Source organism: Lobosporangium transversale (assembly GCF_002105155.1).
Source record: "Lobosporangium transversale strain NRRL 3116 chromosome Unknown BCR41scaffold_19, whole genome shotgun sequence".
NCBI lineage: Eukaryota > Fungi > Mortierellomycota > Mortierellomycetes > Mortierellales > Mortierellaceae > Lobosporangium > Lobosporangium transversale.
The window spans coordinates 209866-226195 of NW_019028997.1; the positions used below are offsets into that span (position 1 = coordinate 209866).

General features: G+C 42.1%; 3 protein-coding genes and 1 non-coding gene across 4 annotated transcripts; all 4 read left to right on the forward strand.

Moving 5' to 3' along the window:
* Positions 1-2341: 2341 nt before the first annotated feature.
* Positions 2342-2424, forward strand: BCR41DRAFT_t74. The gene has a single exon. It is a non-coding gene; the product is annotated as a tRNA-Leu (tRNA).
* Positions 2425-12393: 9969 nt separating this feature from the next.
* On the forward strand, positions 12394-13108 carry BCR41DRAFT_370822 (hypothetical protein; the record flags this gene model as incomplete). The annotated part of the gene is made up of 4 exons (XM_022026557.1): positions 12394-12477; positions 12544-12689; positions 12746-12968; positions 13058-13108. 4 exons carry the CDS (start codon positions 12394-12396, stop codon positions 13106-13108), a joined length of 504 nt encoding a protein of 167 aa, XP_021881211.1.
* Positions 13109-13559: 451 nt separating this feature from the next.
* On the forward strand, positions 13560-14214 carry BCR41DRAFT_396410 (hypothetical protein; the record flags this gene model as incomplete). The annotated part of the gene is made up of 2 exons (XM_022028802.1): positions 13560-13721; positions 13846-14214. 2 exons carry the CDS (start codon positions 13560-13562, stop codon positions 14212-14214), a joined length of 531 nt encoding a protein of 176 aa, XP_021881212.1.
* Positions 14215-14929: 715 nt separating this feature from the next.
* Positions 14930-15286, forward strand: BCR41DRAFT_370824 (hypothetical protein; the record flags this gene model as incomplete). The annotated part of the gene is made up of 1 exon (XM_022026558.1): positions 14930-15286. One exon carries the CDS (start codon positions 14930-14932, stop codon positions 15284-15286), a length of 357 nt encoding a protein of 118 aa, XP_021881213.1.
* Between the last annotated feature and the right edge of the window lie 1044 nt (positions 15287-16330).

Sequence of the window (16330 nt, forward strand, 5' to 3'; positions counted from 1 at the left end):
AGCCCTTGATGGATGTATAGCAACTGGAATGCGTCGATAACTTTTTTTGATAACAAAAAAACTTTTTTCCCTTTTTTTTTTATAACAAGGGCCCTCGGGGGCATGGCATTTATTTTCTACTCTTATGAACAAAATACCCCAGAAACTATAGTCAATAAACAGTTATTACTGCACAAACGGCGAGAGCCGCTGCATCCATGATTTCATAAACCTTGACCGCCATGATTGGTACTCAAAGTCCGCCTTTCCGACATGGCCTTTTGCGCAACGCGACAAATTATCCGCCATCCATAGTTACCAAAAACTTCATTCCACCTAGCCGCTCCATCCTGTTCAGTTTGGTTTTCCCAAGGTAACTGTCCTGGACTTGGTCATCCGCAATTTTGTAGATCTCTCTCACATTCAGTTTCCGTCTCTGTCTGAGGGAAGGGTCGAAGAAATCATTGCTACTACGTCTGTGCTTCCCAACACAGTTGCGTCCTCTGGCGCGTTTGCTCATAGCAGTGATTCCACGAGCCTTTTCCCATTCAACGGTGGCTTTACACCGTTTATCCCAGATTCTGTATGACCGAATTCTTCTATGGCCTTGACGAAGCGCCCTGCCATGTATGTAGCTATCCTTGTTGTTGTCTTGAAGCCAGCTTTCCAACTCTGAGCAATGGACTTGGGCGTAAGTCCATGGTAAAGGTCCTGCACAGACCAATCTGGTCTGTGCCCCATCTCTTCCTCGTCCTCATCATCGCCATTCCTATCACCATGACATCGTACTTCTCGCACACCATCGATATGTATCTCTAGAGTTCCCCAAATGTAGTCCTCTGCCGCAGTAAAAGTTGGCTCTTTTATCCTTGGCCTACACCTCTCTCTCTTGCCCTTTGTGCTTGCTCCTGTACCACTTTCAACTCTTTCCTCCATGTCCTCTCCCCTATCACATTCACATTTCGGATTATCTCCTTCCACTTCTCGGCCTGAGTCTCCATCGTCCTTGGACATCCCCAGATGTGCGATGTCTCTTCTTCCCCTGTCCCGCACACTCTGCAGCTGCCGTCTTCATAAAGATCTGGTCTCCAGTGTCTCGCATATAATTGTGTAGGCAGGACTCCATGGAGTTTTTTGATCCTGTGCGCTCGCTTTTGGCAGTTCACTGGGCTGGTGAAGAGTCCTTTTGGTAGGTTGCTATCATGAACAATGTTCATAGTGCCCCGCCAATCGATTTTTGTCCAACCCTTAACATGCTCCTGCGTCCTGTTCTGAGCGATCCAAATGTAATGTATGCGAGTTGTTGACTGTAACTTAAGGATCTGCCTTCAGTCATCTTCCGCCGGTACACCGTTGAACTTTGCATGCCAGGATGCTCTGTTATGTTGATATCCCATAGCTCGCCATAATGTCCATGTTTTGCTGCTTCGTTCGCTTCTTCGTTCCCTCTATTGCCGGCATGTCCTTGACCCACTCAACCGTGACTTTCGATCCTTGTTGAATAAATGCGTTGTGTATAGCTGCCCACCATACTGCATACGGTGATCTAATACGTTGCCGCAACGTGCTGTCCACTCTGCCTCGGACCAATGCTCGGAATTGAGTCACAACTGTGCTGTTATCAAATCGGATTGTCATAGGTCTGTTTCGTGGGCTGATAAGTATTCCTGCCAATAAACCAGCTAGCTCTGCCTTTGTCGAGGATGCGTTGCCTGCTAATCTACCAGATAGCGCAGTGTAAAAATCGCCCTCTTGTGTCTGGACTACTACACCGAATGCCATATTTACTCTTTCAGTGCCAATGTCTTTGAGAGATCAATCCGTATAAATGACATTACCCGACTAGGTATTGTACCGTTCCCTTTGGCGTTGGATATTCTGCACTAATGATAACTCCATTTGTGTCCCTGGCTAGGCCTCTGTTGACTTCAGGAATCGCTTTTAAGCACAGTGTCCCGTTGGAATCCAGGTCAACTTTTGCTCTCCTTAACAGAGCATGCTCGCTCAAGCCCTCATATCTCCTTGTGTTCTGGGTTTTTTTTTTTTTTTTTTGATAACAAGGACCCACGAGGTCATGTATCTCCTTGTGTTCTGGGTCCGGCGTCTCCTTGCTTCTTCACGGAAAAAAAGTAAAGAAATCTCAGTCCTTCCGATTTTTTTTTTTTTTTTTTTTTTTTTTTTGATAACTGGGGCCCACGAAGTTGTGAGGATTTATTAGAAATAGACTCTATAAATTTTCTACCGGCCGTTCCTAAGCTTTACGGCTACGCCAAGGGTTCGCACATCTGACTAAGTGTATCCGGTGAGTCACGTGGGTCTCTGGTATTGGATTTATATATTATTAGTTACCCGTAGTTTATATGGAGAGATGGCCGAGTTGGTCTAAGGCGCCGCGTTAAGGCCGCGGTCTATTCGTAGGCGTGGGTTCGAATCCCACTCTCTTCACCATTTTATTGCCCTTTATTTGCACGGTGCAGTGATCCAAGCTGGAGGGTTATTATTTGAACAAGCACATTGCTGGTTCATTTTTTAGGATTAATCTATTTGGCAGCCCATACCAAATATAGTAATTTTTGCCTCTATTTGGCAGCCTACTTCTGGGGGCTGCCACTTAACTTCGCACTCTTGGGTGGCAGCTGAGCTGCCAAATACATTACTTTTTCTTTTTTTTTTTCTTTTTTTTTTTCTTTTTTTTTTTTGATAACAGGGTCATAACATCAGTGGTAAAACAGGCAGCGTTCTGTGGATACATTGCCTTGCACAGCTAATGCCACCGGAGGTACTAAGGGCAGCGGCGATGACATCTTCACAAAACAGCCTTCAATGTACACGGTTAGGGAATGATTTATTGAAGACGTCTAGGTAGCAGGTGAGACGCGTTTGCTCCGAGCGAAAACCTCTCATAGGCATTGATCTCCAAATGGCACCTCCAAAACTGTATGAGCGACCTACTTGAAAAAAAAAAGTCATTAGTTTTCAATGAGACAAGACAATGTCACTACACATAACTATGACGTAGAAGACGGGAGCTTTATTAATTTGAAGTACGAGCGTTATATACATATACGGTTCCTAGGAATGAAAAAAAAAAAAAATAGTTAGAGGCCAAATAACGCTGGGTAGGCTGCCAAGTAAATAATGAATGTTATTTGGCAACTGGGCTGCCAAAGAGAGTCTTGAAAGTTGACTATATTTGGCAATGGGCTGCCAAATAATATTCGGCAACTAGGCTGCCAAATAGATTAATCCCATTTTTTAAGCATCCTTGTTAAAATTTAGATGGTTATTTGTACGACCCCCGTGCACACCTTGTTTGCACTGCACGAGGTCTTTATTTCATCTATAAGCGGCAACGTGTATCCTACACACTACATTCTAGCTTTTTATTTCGAAGGAAATAAGCGAAGTTGAGTCTAGAGTAGAGAGGAGTCTTGAGTTATTACTGTTGGAAGTTGCAGCGCCGTGGGAGCTGTGATACTCATCGCGCTCTGTTGTATATTCCACAGTATGTAATATTATGATGACCAAGTTAGGAAAAATACTGAGTAAAAAACACTAATTCACTAAAAAGATTAGCAGTAGAAATTAGTGGCAATAACGCGTTACACATAGACGCGATAAATCTTTGATATGAATTTTTTAGAACGAATCGATGTCATCTTACAGATAGATACGGAGTTATCTAGTTCAGGCCCCTCTACCAGAAAATGAATAAATACCCCATGGGTGTGGTGTGTGCACCCATATCTTATTCTCACTTACTTTTCTACTGTTTACTATCTATCTACAAAATATTATTCACGCTCTATTCCGCTCTGCAGTCACCCGAAAGGAAGTCTGGTCAAAGTGGGCTATTTATTTTTTTTTATTTTGAATCTCTGACAAACAGCTCATTTACGATATACAAAAATACTTCAACAAGCAAGATGGAAATTTACGTATTTATTAATGAGACCAATGTGGATTATCACTGAAGCTTTTGGGCAGTTTATGCCGAGGGGAAACGGCGAAAAATAGGATTGAAGACAGTGCTTTTCTTCAAAATTTTATTTTTTTGGCCAACCTTTGATTGTATAATATGAAGCTAGTCCTAAATACAGTAAGCATCTACATGTACTGCTGAGTATGCGACACTGCGTGCTACAGACGACCCAGGGCATCAAAAGGTAAATGATCTGTCGGGTTACAAATGCGTGAGGGTATACATTCCACAAAATAAACTGAGGTTTGATAAACAAAATTTAGTGCCGAGGGCGCTTGAGCTCTCAATAAAGAAGGACAGAGATAAAGACATAGAAGAAAGAGAAAGAAAGAGAGTAATAACACGCCACGCTATGCATCGTAGCAATGACTATGATAGTATGATAGTATGATTGTTTGTATATCTACCGAAGCAAACTACACATTAGAGGACCCTAATTACTGAGCTCATCGTTGTGTGCCTAATAGCGCACGGGAACACCAGAGATGTATGCACGCGCTAAATGAAAGAAAGCATCGGGGAACCATCCACAATCTATAACAACACGACCAACAAAAGTGCAAAGTAAAGCGGCATAGTATATGTCAATTATAGGGATCGTTTGTAATTCTTTATTTAGTCCCAGAATCCCATAAAGAATATCAACATCTATTCTATGATAGAAAAGAGACAAAATACTCTTTTCTGTTACGCTAATAAAGACCTTCATTTTTGTCTCGTAACGTTCCAAATTATTATTACATTCAATCAGGGTTGATTTTTCACCAATAAAATAGCCAGAACCCTATTCAGCAGCACGCATAGGTGCTCGCTGCACCTAGGGACTAGCTTCATATTATAGTATATGTAGCCTATAAAAGGCCTGCCACTAGCTGTTGCACATTTGTTATCTAAAAAAAAGGTCCTCTTCTAACTTAATGAAATATATTAACTGGCCACCTTGATCACTTCAAAGCTACAGCTGGTGAATGCAGAACCTGTTCTCAATGGATCACTCAGTACTCACTCCACATGCTTATAACATGGGGACACAAAACTGACCCAAGCTACTCTCTAATAAAACATCAGGATATTTTATGCTCTTTGGACAAAAAAATCCCAACGAGAGTTTACGTCTTTTCTCACTCATTTTCCCTCACCATTGTCCGGTACAAACTTTCCACGCAGCATCAGCTAAATCACAGTTATAAAAGCCTTCATTGGGAGTCGTATTAATTTTGGTGGAGGTTGGTGCTGGGAAGCACAAACAAATATGTATGCACTCATACCACAAAACAGGTCCCCGTAAAGGAACGCAACAAAATGTGCAATGCTGATTTCATACCCCCACAAAGAAACGCATGCTCACCACATGATCAATGTGACAACGTTTTTTTAGAATTAATCTATAATGGATTATGATGCCAAATCCAGCCCTTTTTCCATTTAAGGGTATTATGTTTCATGTCTGTACGTACAAGACATGTGTCCGTTTTGTGGCTTTTACTCCGACACTTGTCCTGAAATTTGAATTGACATCAAATCCATCGAAATTTTAACAATGTCATCATGGCATGCTAAAGATCTCTTTCTTTCTTCTTTATTTCACGCCTTCATTCCTCCATACATTCATATACACAATAAAACAATAAAACCTACAATACACAGAGTAGACTTGCCCTCTCCCCTGACTAAAACTGAGAAAAATAACGGCACATTCGCATTTTCAAAGGTTCATTCCTGCTTGCTCACTTTCAAAATGACAAACAACAACGAAAAGATTTTATCCAATTTCACCTGCATGGATTTGGAACAAAGCACCAGTCAGACGAAGCCAACCAAGTCAAGTACTCGCACTGGATCCACTCGTGCAGCACCGAGGAGAAAAAGAGTTATTCTGACTGACGAAACGACTCCAGAGCCTTCACCAGTGGCACAGACTGCTAGAGTTAGTGCAAAGTCTTTTAAGCGCCCTAGGCGTTGTGAGGCTGATTCTTTATCCTCAAATGTCCTTCACTCCGGTCCATTGACAGAAGAAGAGCTGGCCCTGGCGAACGCACGGAAGGAGTCGGCGAGAAGTGTGCTGCAGATGATTTTAGATGATCCAGATTCATCGACGACAGTGAATCAATATAAGACACAGCTCCGGCTGTGGGAGGTATGTTGGATCATCAAAATGTCGCTATGAGCTATCTCAGACAGGCTATCAAACTAGACGACTTGGCTAATTCTCTTTTTTGTTTTTAGCAATACTGCAATGAAAATTATCAAGGTGACTGTAGCGTCGATGCGAAACGCATGCTTGAATACTTCACAACGGTTGTCTTCAAGCGAACAGTAAAGCGATTGATCGGCACAGATCGTTGCTACCGTGGCGCTATTGGGTATGCCCAGCAGGGTGGAGGAGATTCTTCGAATTCTCAGGCTGGGGAAGACGCAGTCTATGAGGGAGAAGAGATCGACGAATTAGTCGAGGCAGATATCGACGAACATGAACTAAGCGACATGGAGCAGAGACTGGAGACATTAGATAACAGCGAGCAAGTTGATGACGACGACGGCCAAAGCATAGACCAAGGTCAACAACAGGGACAGGGTCAGGGACAGGGTCAGGAACAGGATCAGGAACGGAGACAGGGTCAGGGACAGGGACAGGAACAAGGACAGGAACAGGAACAGGATGAAGATCTGGAGCTTCAGCTGAGGTCATTGGCACAGAGAGGTAAGAAGGCTCCTCCCTCCTGGGATAATATGGAGCCACCTGAAGGAGTCGACCCACATCAATGGCAGATTGATATAGCATTGAATGATGAGGAGCGAGCATCACATGAAGCTGTAACTGTTGGGGGTTCAAGCAAGAACATCACGCCGAAGCGGAAGACTGCAGCCGTTATCAGGACTGAAAATGAAAGAGAACAAGGTATGTAAAGATAACCATGTATTAATATATAAATTGTTATACAGTACTGGGATCCAAACCTTTGGGAAGGCTCCGCCATCACGCGTACCCCAGGTGACAAGACACCATGGCCGCAACTCAGTGTTAATTATCAATATAAATAGCCTACTAAATTATGACTTAATAAACCATTCCTTAATCCTGCATCCACCTTAATGTATCTTTGATTGTTACAATTTACACTAATGGTTGATACTTTTTATTATACAATTACTTTTTTTTTTTTTTTTTTTTTTTTTTTTTTTGGATATACTTTTGCGTTTGTAGTTATCCTGCAAGCACCAGAGGACAAACATGGCAGCAAAATTGTCTTTGTTCCTCTCACGCTGGGGACAGTCGCAAATGTTAAGAAGGCTTTGCAATACTTATGGAGGCAACAGTCTTCTTCGACAGCTCCGTATCCCAATCCCGCCCCAAACCCAAGAACGGATGTACCACTAGCGGAGGCGATCAAAAATTATGGAGAGAAACTTGTCCATCACAAAGTAACGACAGGCACCTTATCTCGCACTGCCACCTGTGCCGTACGAGAACCTTACAACACTAAAATGTACCTGCGTATGTTGGCCTTTACATGGCGCATGCTTCCGACGGTTGGAGTAAGCGGCAGGCGACCTTACGACAGTGTTACAAGATTTCAGTATATGAGGGAGAGGCTATGCCTCCTTGCACGCCATCATATGTTGCTGCGGGATGAGGACATCCGAAACTTGAACCTGGCTAACACATTCAATATTCAGACCCGTCACCCCGCGCCAGGGTCAAAGCTGGCGTCGGGGCTTGTCTTCTGCATCACACGTGGAAAGATAAACCATAAAGGTGTCGAACTCTATGCGACAGCTTATCGACATAAGCTGTTCTTAAGGTGCACCGTGGGCGGGTTTGCATTTTATATGCTAGAACGGTTCCAGGTAAATGATGCCGTCAGTCTTGACGCGAGCGTATGATTTTTTCTCATTCAATTACACGAAGTGACATATATCCTTATTTTTTTTTTTTCCCTATTGTAGGTGTTCAAGGAGCCTCTTCCCAATTTTGCGGACCCTGACGAGTGGTACAGCATCAAGGTGCTAACAGGGGGTGGAACAAGCCAAGAACGGTTAGAGAACCGAAAGGAAGCGCTTGTTGGCCGAACCCAAATGAGCACTACGGCGGCTGTAATGCGTGCCTGCGACGTGCATTCGGCCAAAATTACGCACTCTGGCCGACATGCAGGGGTCTCGGAAGCCTACGAAAGAGGCTTAAGCCTGGACGATATTCGCCACTTGGGAAGGTGGGTCATGGGGCAAATGGAGAACTTCTATGCTCCAAAAAACCCAACCAGGGGCGCTTTTTGTATGGCTCAGTTTGGACCGAATGAGCCTTACTTTATCGAGCGTGATTTGGTCACCCCGCCCTTAGAGCTCCAGCGTCTGGTCTTTCCTTGGATTGAGGAAAATTTTGATAAAGATATGCCGGAGAGAGCTGACTCCTGGAGAGAGGAGTGCACCAAAGAAATGCTGGGGGTCGATCCAAATGTCCCGACAGACGAAGACATTTTTTGGACGCCAATCGAGAAGAAGACGAGCTCGAAACGATTGACCCGTGCCTTCAGCACTGACTCCCTTGTTACACGCATTGGGTTCCTCAAACTTCTTGTGCGTATGAGGCGAGTAATCCTTCAGGATGCAGTGCTCTTTTTGAAGCCGAACGACAAGGGGAAAATGTTGGAGAACAAACTCCTCGAATCGTTACCAGAAATCTTTGGTTGCCAGCTCTTTCTGGATTTCCAACATCAATTGCTTCGGGCCATCGACGTACATCGCCGACAAGCAGGCATCATCCAAGCGGATGTGCCAGTTAATGCGCAAACTATGGTAAGCGCCATTAACACGTTGTCGGTAGAGGCGCGGGTCTTTCATCAACTCCAGCATGAGACGGTCCAGAAGCTCGAGGCCCTATCCACTCTTGTGACAGAGCAACAGGAGCAACAGAGGCAGCAACAGGAGCAACAGAGGCAGCAACAGGAGCAACAGAGGCAGCAACAGGAGCAAATCCACTTACTTCTCCAATCGCTGCAGCAGCAACAAAGCGCAAATGTGCGGCAGCCTTTTCCATATCATGTGCAGTCTTGCCCGCCCTTTGTGTTTAATCCTTCTCCATTGGCGCCAGCACAGAGCCGCCTAGCTTCTTTTCCTTCGTTTCCTCAGGCTCCTACTACGCAGGGCCTATATCAAGCTCGCCAGGCCGCTCCACCGCAACAGCAGCCATTATTTTCCAACCAATTGCCACCATGTCCTCAGCAACAGCATCCATATCAACATAGCCATGTGCAGGCTCCAATGACCTCAGAGCAGACACAACGATTGCCGGAAGATGAAAGGTATAAAGGCTACCTCATGAAAGGCGATGGCAAGCAATTGACGGTCAGGGAAGCATGGGATGAATTCCGTGGGCCCGTTGCTCAGGCAAAGCAGGAAAATCACAAATGGCCATTCACAGAGGCGCGTCACAAGGCATTCAGGCGCAGGCGTCAATTTTTCGATCTGATAAAGAATATTGCCGAAAAACAGAAGCGAGACTTCGAAGAGGTAGTAGACGCACTGACAGCTCAGTACAAGGGTCGGACAATCAATTCCATTCGACTAGAGCTTCTGAAAGACACCGGGAATGACGAAGGCTGCCACCAAGATGCGGACGAGTAGATGAGTAAGGGTAAATTTTTTTTTTCTTTTTTTTTTTTTATATACATATATATATCCTCGGATACAAATTTAAGCAATAAAGCACAAAGTAGTGATGGTGTCGGAAATACCAAGACATGAACTGAGCTACAAGAGGCAGAAAACTATTTGCTGCATCCTTGAGCCAAATGAGGCTGAGAAAATACAATGTACAAGCAATCCATTGTCGTGAAATTTGTGATATTCCAAGGTGTTTAGCATAAGTATCATCCAGGAAAAAGCATTATCGTCAACATTATTAACAAGACAAAACACCATCAAAGCGCTATCAAAGCATTTTTGACTCGACTCGGCTACCAACGCACTATAACAGAAATAATTGAATACTTCATCAATATAAAAACTGTCATGTTTAATCATTAACACTGTCTCTACCATAAAAAGATTTTGTCTATTTCGCTTCACAAATCCATTTTGTGGAAAAAGATTTGTGAAGCGAAATATAAAAATTTTGTGACTTGGTATCCTTCTGTGTCCACCTGTGTCCGCCTGTGTCCATCTGAATGGACACAGGTGAGCAATTTCGTTTCACAATCTATTTGACAACCCGGGTTGTCACTCTTATTTGACAACCCCCCCCTTAATTATTTTTCTCAATTTTTTTTCTTTGCGTGACAACCCGGGTTGCCAAATAGTAAAATATCTAATTTGACAACCCCAAGCTCACTATTATTTGACAACCCTTTTTTTATTGGCAAGATTATTATGTGAAAATCGTTTCTATTGCTATCCCTCAGCAACACGAAATCCCTCCAGCAATCTAAAAGCTTCCATCAAATAACAAACTTTTTTTTTTTTGGTTACGAGGTGTTGTTTTTTTATTACAACTGATTTCTAAAACAAGGGTTTGCTTTTATAGAAAATGTGCCTATACGGGTAACATGCACTAAGGGGTTTTTTTGGATATATAAGCATGCATAAATTCGGAGTGGTTATGCGACGCTTGATGGCGCATGCGTAAGACGCGGAAAGGAAAAAAAAGAGAGACAGAAGAAGCTATAACCACAGTCATGATAATGGAGTGTTGCCACCATTTTAGAAATCCAGCTGAGAAAGGTCCTCCATAAGTACAAGAGGGTGAAGACTTGTCATGTGACAGGTTGAAAAAGACAGTTTTTCTTCTTTTTTTGACAACCCGGGTTGTCAAATGACAAAAAAGTGAAAATTGAAGACCTGGGTTGCCAAATAAGCCGGTGTGACTGCTAAATTAGGGGGGGGGTTGTCAAATAAGAGTGACAACCCGGGTTGTCAAATAGATTCACCCGTTTTTTTATATTTTTCCAAGTCTTGCACCATATACCAATGCATGTTAGAGCCTGATTCACGGCTTCTACCAAAGATAAAAGCAAATACACCAGAGAATATCATTGTAAGAAAGCAATCTATGAAGATCCTGACACTGGTGCTACCTGTGAGTGCACTCGGGACGAATCAAGAGACTCAAGGTTTCACTGCATTTGCGGAAATTCATACAAAGTCCACTCATCCCTCATACGCCACTTTCAGACTAAGAAGTGCGAGCACCTAAAAACTTTGGTTAAAGGGAAAGATACATTCGAGGACGATTACTTTGTACTAAGATACAAATTAGATAAAAAGAGAGCCTTCAACGATGATAAGAACAGTGGCAACGCGCTAAAAGAAATAAAAGAAATAAAAGAAACGTTACAAGCAGTTCTGCAAGAGCTTAGACTTATATTCGAGAAGAAAATCAAGGTATATTTATATATATTATACCGGTGATTGATTCAACTGAGAATCTTTTAACTATGATCCAAACAAACCTAATGCGTGTCTTTAAATATCAATAGACATTAAAGCTGGATACGAAGAGCTCAAAGCTGAACACGAAGGTTTGTAGCCGCTGCAATCATAAACAGTCTCCACCATCTCCCACTTGTATAAAAACTGTACCCTAACACGAAATAGCATTGTCATTGGTTGTTTAATAACGCTCTTTGCCTTTGTTCTATAACATAATATAAATATAGATATTATAAATTCAACTAAATATCTTAGAAGCAGTTATACAGCGTTGGAAAAGAAAATCAAATCCTTTTAAATCAAAGAAGTAAGGATCCAAGTTTGTCGCTCTTTTGATTATGATTTTTTAAGTATGAGTAGTTTTCTTAACAAGTGTCTTGCAATTGAAAAGGTCTAAGAATAAAAAAATTAAACGGACTCAAGACGCTGGTACTTCTAAAGGTCCTCAAGAAGCCAATACTGAAGAGTCTAAACCGTATCTGCTCAATTATTTTATTACATCGAAGGCGGTGAAGGAAAAGGTGATGTGAAGGGAAGCGTTGCGAAGGAAGAGGACGATGAGGAGTATCCATTCGGCCCTCTGAGTGACCCTGGGCGAGGATCTGTGCGAGGATGAAGGAAAAAATAATTTTGCCTTGACAGAATTGTATTTCAAACCACTAAGAACAATAGTCCTCGCCAGAAAGTCGTCGACTAATATATTTCTAAAAAAACTGTCTGAATCAAATCTAATCAAAAACGATGACTGAATTGAAATGAAGGTTATTTTATCCAATTTAAAAATCTTGAAAATACATGTATTTATCGTCGACGACCTTCTGGCGAGTACAAAATGAATCAGAGTGAGATCCTCAAGTCCTGCGGCCTTCTTGCTTCCCCTGGAGCCCACCTCCCTCCTTATATTGAATGCCAATGACATGCTGAAAGGGATGTGAAGTATTTTCTAAAACAAGATCAATAAATTGTTTATTATTGTTGCCAAGCGGAACCTTTATTAAGGTCCTGCCATGATCATCACACAATGTTCTGACCTTATGAATAGAAATGAAAGTGCCCTTGAGGTGTACTTGCAAGCCTCAGTACGTAACAGGGTACATATTGGGAACAATGATGGATTGTAATCAGTAAGTTGAGCAGAGTCATATCCCTCACCAAAGACGGCTGTCTCTCATTTCGAATCGCGAGGCTCGTGCTTCATCTGCCAGCGGATATTACATAACACATTCTCCTACACAAAGCCTCTACTTATATCACCACCAAACATGAATACTCCATACGCCCCACAGATCTTAAGTAATGAATGGTACAAAGGCCAGACTGGAACTAGCTTAGTTTGACCATTGTCTCATTTATCCCCAGTCGAGACAAGCAAAGCTACCATAATTCAGCTCCATGTCGGAATATAGTTACTGAGTTGAAAGTAGTCAATCCGAACCACATCTACGCTGTTGATATGTTCCTGACGACAGAGCGGTTATATGAAGTCCTTCGGACAGTGAACGCTTACGATAGCAGTATCCTCATTAACTTCCCTGAGACAAATTACTACATACTACCGGAAACTCTACGCACGATTCCCCAGGTATGTGCATATTTTGCTCACAGGAACTTTAAAGGTTTAGAGTATCGAGAAACCGTTTGTTAACAATTTCTATCAGCATTAATTTATAGGTGATCAATAACAAGAAGTTTGGCAAGAATCTTGAACGGATGCAAATATGACACAAAAATGTCATACAAAGCGTCAAAGCCTCTTTTGCGGATCGGCTATATGCTAATCTGACTTGGGAGGGCAACCTTTATGAAAAGGCCCTCCATGCGAACTATAATGTTGACGCGAACATCACTCTCTGTTCCTTGATGCCACTTAATGGAGCGAACTGGCTGGATGATGAAAATCGAGGGGATCCTGACTTTTTTCTCTTATGGCTACGGAAATGGAGGGAAATACGTTTTTGTTCCTCCTTCGTGGAGATGGGGTGCCACTATAGCTTCAGCTGCAAAAGGGCATATTGGCAGCAAAAAGGCTAAAAAAGTGCTCGCCATTGTATTCACGGAACAGCATTGTGGTTCATATCGACCTTAAGGCTTGCAATATCGGTATTGGAGACTCATTAGGTCAGAGAACACCCAAGGAGGCGATCGGCGGATTGGTAGCACTACACTACACACAATGACTGAAAGTGGCTATCTCCAACATCTCGTCGATGATAAGATTACCATGGCTGAAGGAGATGAACTCATATCCATCTCTAGCAACTTAATCGAAGAGAGACAGCGCATGCTACAACAACATAGAGCTGAATTTATCACGGATGAAGGATATGAAACTTACGTAAGTTGGTTATCTTGATACTTAGGGAGTACCTCGGATAAAAGTTTCTCGTACTTAGTACTCACCATGGATACTGCTTCCGATACTTCTCGTTTCACCAACCACACTGGCCTTTTCAAAAAAGCTTTCGGAGAGGAAAAGTATTACTCCAGCAATATTGGAAAAGCCAATGGAGATAGAAAAATCTTCTTGGAATCCATCTACATCAACTATAAAGCGTGGGAGAGCATCACTGAAAAACCAACATGGCAAGAAATCCACGCCATCAAAGAACAAGCGAAACAAGCCATCGGATTCGCAATGGTCTAATACAACACATATCAAGCAAATCCAGACGCAGGCAGAGCGTTTACGGAACTTGCCTCCATTGCACAAGCATGAAATAACGAATCAGACATTGGCACGCTTGCTAACTATATGGATAAAGAATCAGGACGACTACAATCCGGAGGACGACGAGGACCAAAGAAATAACAATAACAATGAATATTGAAGCGTATCCAGAAGATAACATTATTGGTCATAATGACCCAGTTGATGATACAGTAGAAAATGACGACAGATGGCGCGAACAGCAAAATAGTGGAGAAAAAAACATTCCAAGATGGTTGGCTATGCGACTTGATATATTTGAAGATAATAAACATTGATCACCTTCACGATCCATTCCCTGAAAGACCTTTTTCCGGATTATTAGCAGAGGCAGCTAATAAAAGTACCGTTGAACTTAATTCTCGTTGTATTCCACACGAGGGTATAAGAACTATGGTTAAACTTTGGACTACAACAGGATTCAAATTAAATTTTTTATCTCTTTCTGAATATCATGATAATGTTGTGCTAAATACTAAATCTCTCGCTGCCCATCTCATCGAAAATGAACTGACCAGTCCAATAAAAAAGGGTTTCGGTAGAAGGGTGGTGCCTTCTGACATAGTTATTTATCATCCTCATTTTTGCATCCCAAAAAACTCCAATGACAAAGAACCCATTATTCGACTTTTTATGATTGTCGTTTCTTAAATAAACACTTACAAGCCCCTCATTTCAGTCTACCATAAGTACCAAAATGCATTGAATCCATAAGACCAACTTCATACACTTTCATATCTGATATTTCCGTAGGATATACACATATCCTCATTCATAAAAACTTTCAAAAATATTTTGGATTCAAATGGAGAGGACCTTATTTTACTTACACCAGAATGCTCTTCGGCTTAAACATTGCTCCATTCATTTTCCAAACATGGCTTGACTCCTACCTCACTTACTTCAAAAAGAACACACCAGAATGCAACATGTTAAAGCATTACCTTGACGATGTCCTTTGCAATAGTCCTTCCCATCACACAAGCTTTTTCTTCAAAAAAACAAAACTTCTTAAACTATACTCTGATCACAAAAGTAACTTTAGTCCTACCAAAACAACCGATCCTTTGAGTATGTCTATGTTGCGTTCCACTGTTCTCGCAAAACTAATTTTGAAGCGGTTGTCTAGATTGGTCACATTCTACATCTTGTTGCACTCACAGCTACAGATATTGGTATTTGTCAAAGCGTAAAACCTAGCGCTTCGACTCCTGCTAGCGGCTCCAGACGGACGAGCCCAATTGGGTTTGAAACGAATGACCTTGCTCATAGCATTAAGACTATCGTCATGTCCATAAAAAACGCCCAGTGATTTAAGCTGGAAGGATTTTAAGAACAAGCACATTGCTGGTTCATTTTTCAGCATGCTTGTTAAAATTTTATTTACACTGCTATCTCAGATATTCACCATTTATTTAAGAGTCTCAAACATCAATAAAAAATTGATTACACACAGCTACAGAATGGATAATGCCAAACACATCAGTTTTGTATATGCACATTACTAAAAAAAAATTGCCAGCCTTAGTCACTCCTCATTGCTTACTCACAAAATAACCTTCTAGTTGAGATTCGCATCTGTTTTGGGAATTTTAGTGTTACCATAGAAATCCTTTATTTTTAATAACAAACGTTAGCTCTTACAACTGATCTTCTTCCGTAATTTTTTCAGGCCAGAGGTAAAGCTATCATAAAATATAATGTTATGGGAGATTTGACCGGTCATTCTGTTTCTGCGTGCAGGTAGGACGCACCTGGCTCTACTGAATAACCTTTCAGAGTTATTGGAAGTAGCCTGGGCACAAAGGTATGCTTATGCAAATGGAGCAATGTAATCCATTGCCCTTATTCCTCTGTCCTGTTGCTCCTTCCAAGAGTAAAAGCATAACGCGCGTTTTTCCGTCGGCGACACTCTTGAAATCCCCACACCATAATATACCACATCAACATGGGTCATCGATTTGTAATATTCTTGGTCCAAAGGAGAAAGTCGATCCCAACATACTCGACCTTTGGCAGCGGCGGCAAACCTTGCTGGTGCTTCTCTGGTCACCTCTGGAGCTTTCTTCCTGAGAGGTTCACCATTGGTTGTCTTCATGTTTTTAATGATGCTCAATGTCGGGTTAAGGAATAGTGATATAACCATAACATCGGGAACGTCATGCACGGGCCACATCGTATTGATAAACTTGTTAAGGTTTCCCAGAACTCCTGTGCCGTCTGTGTGTCATATGAGC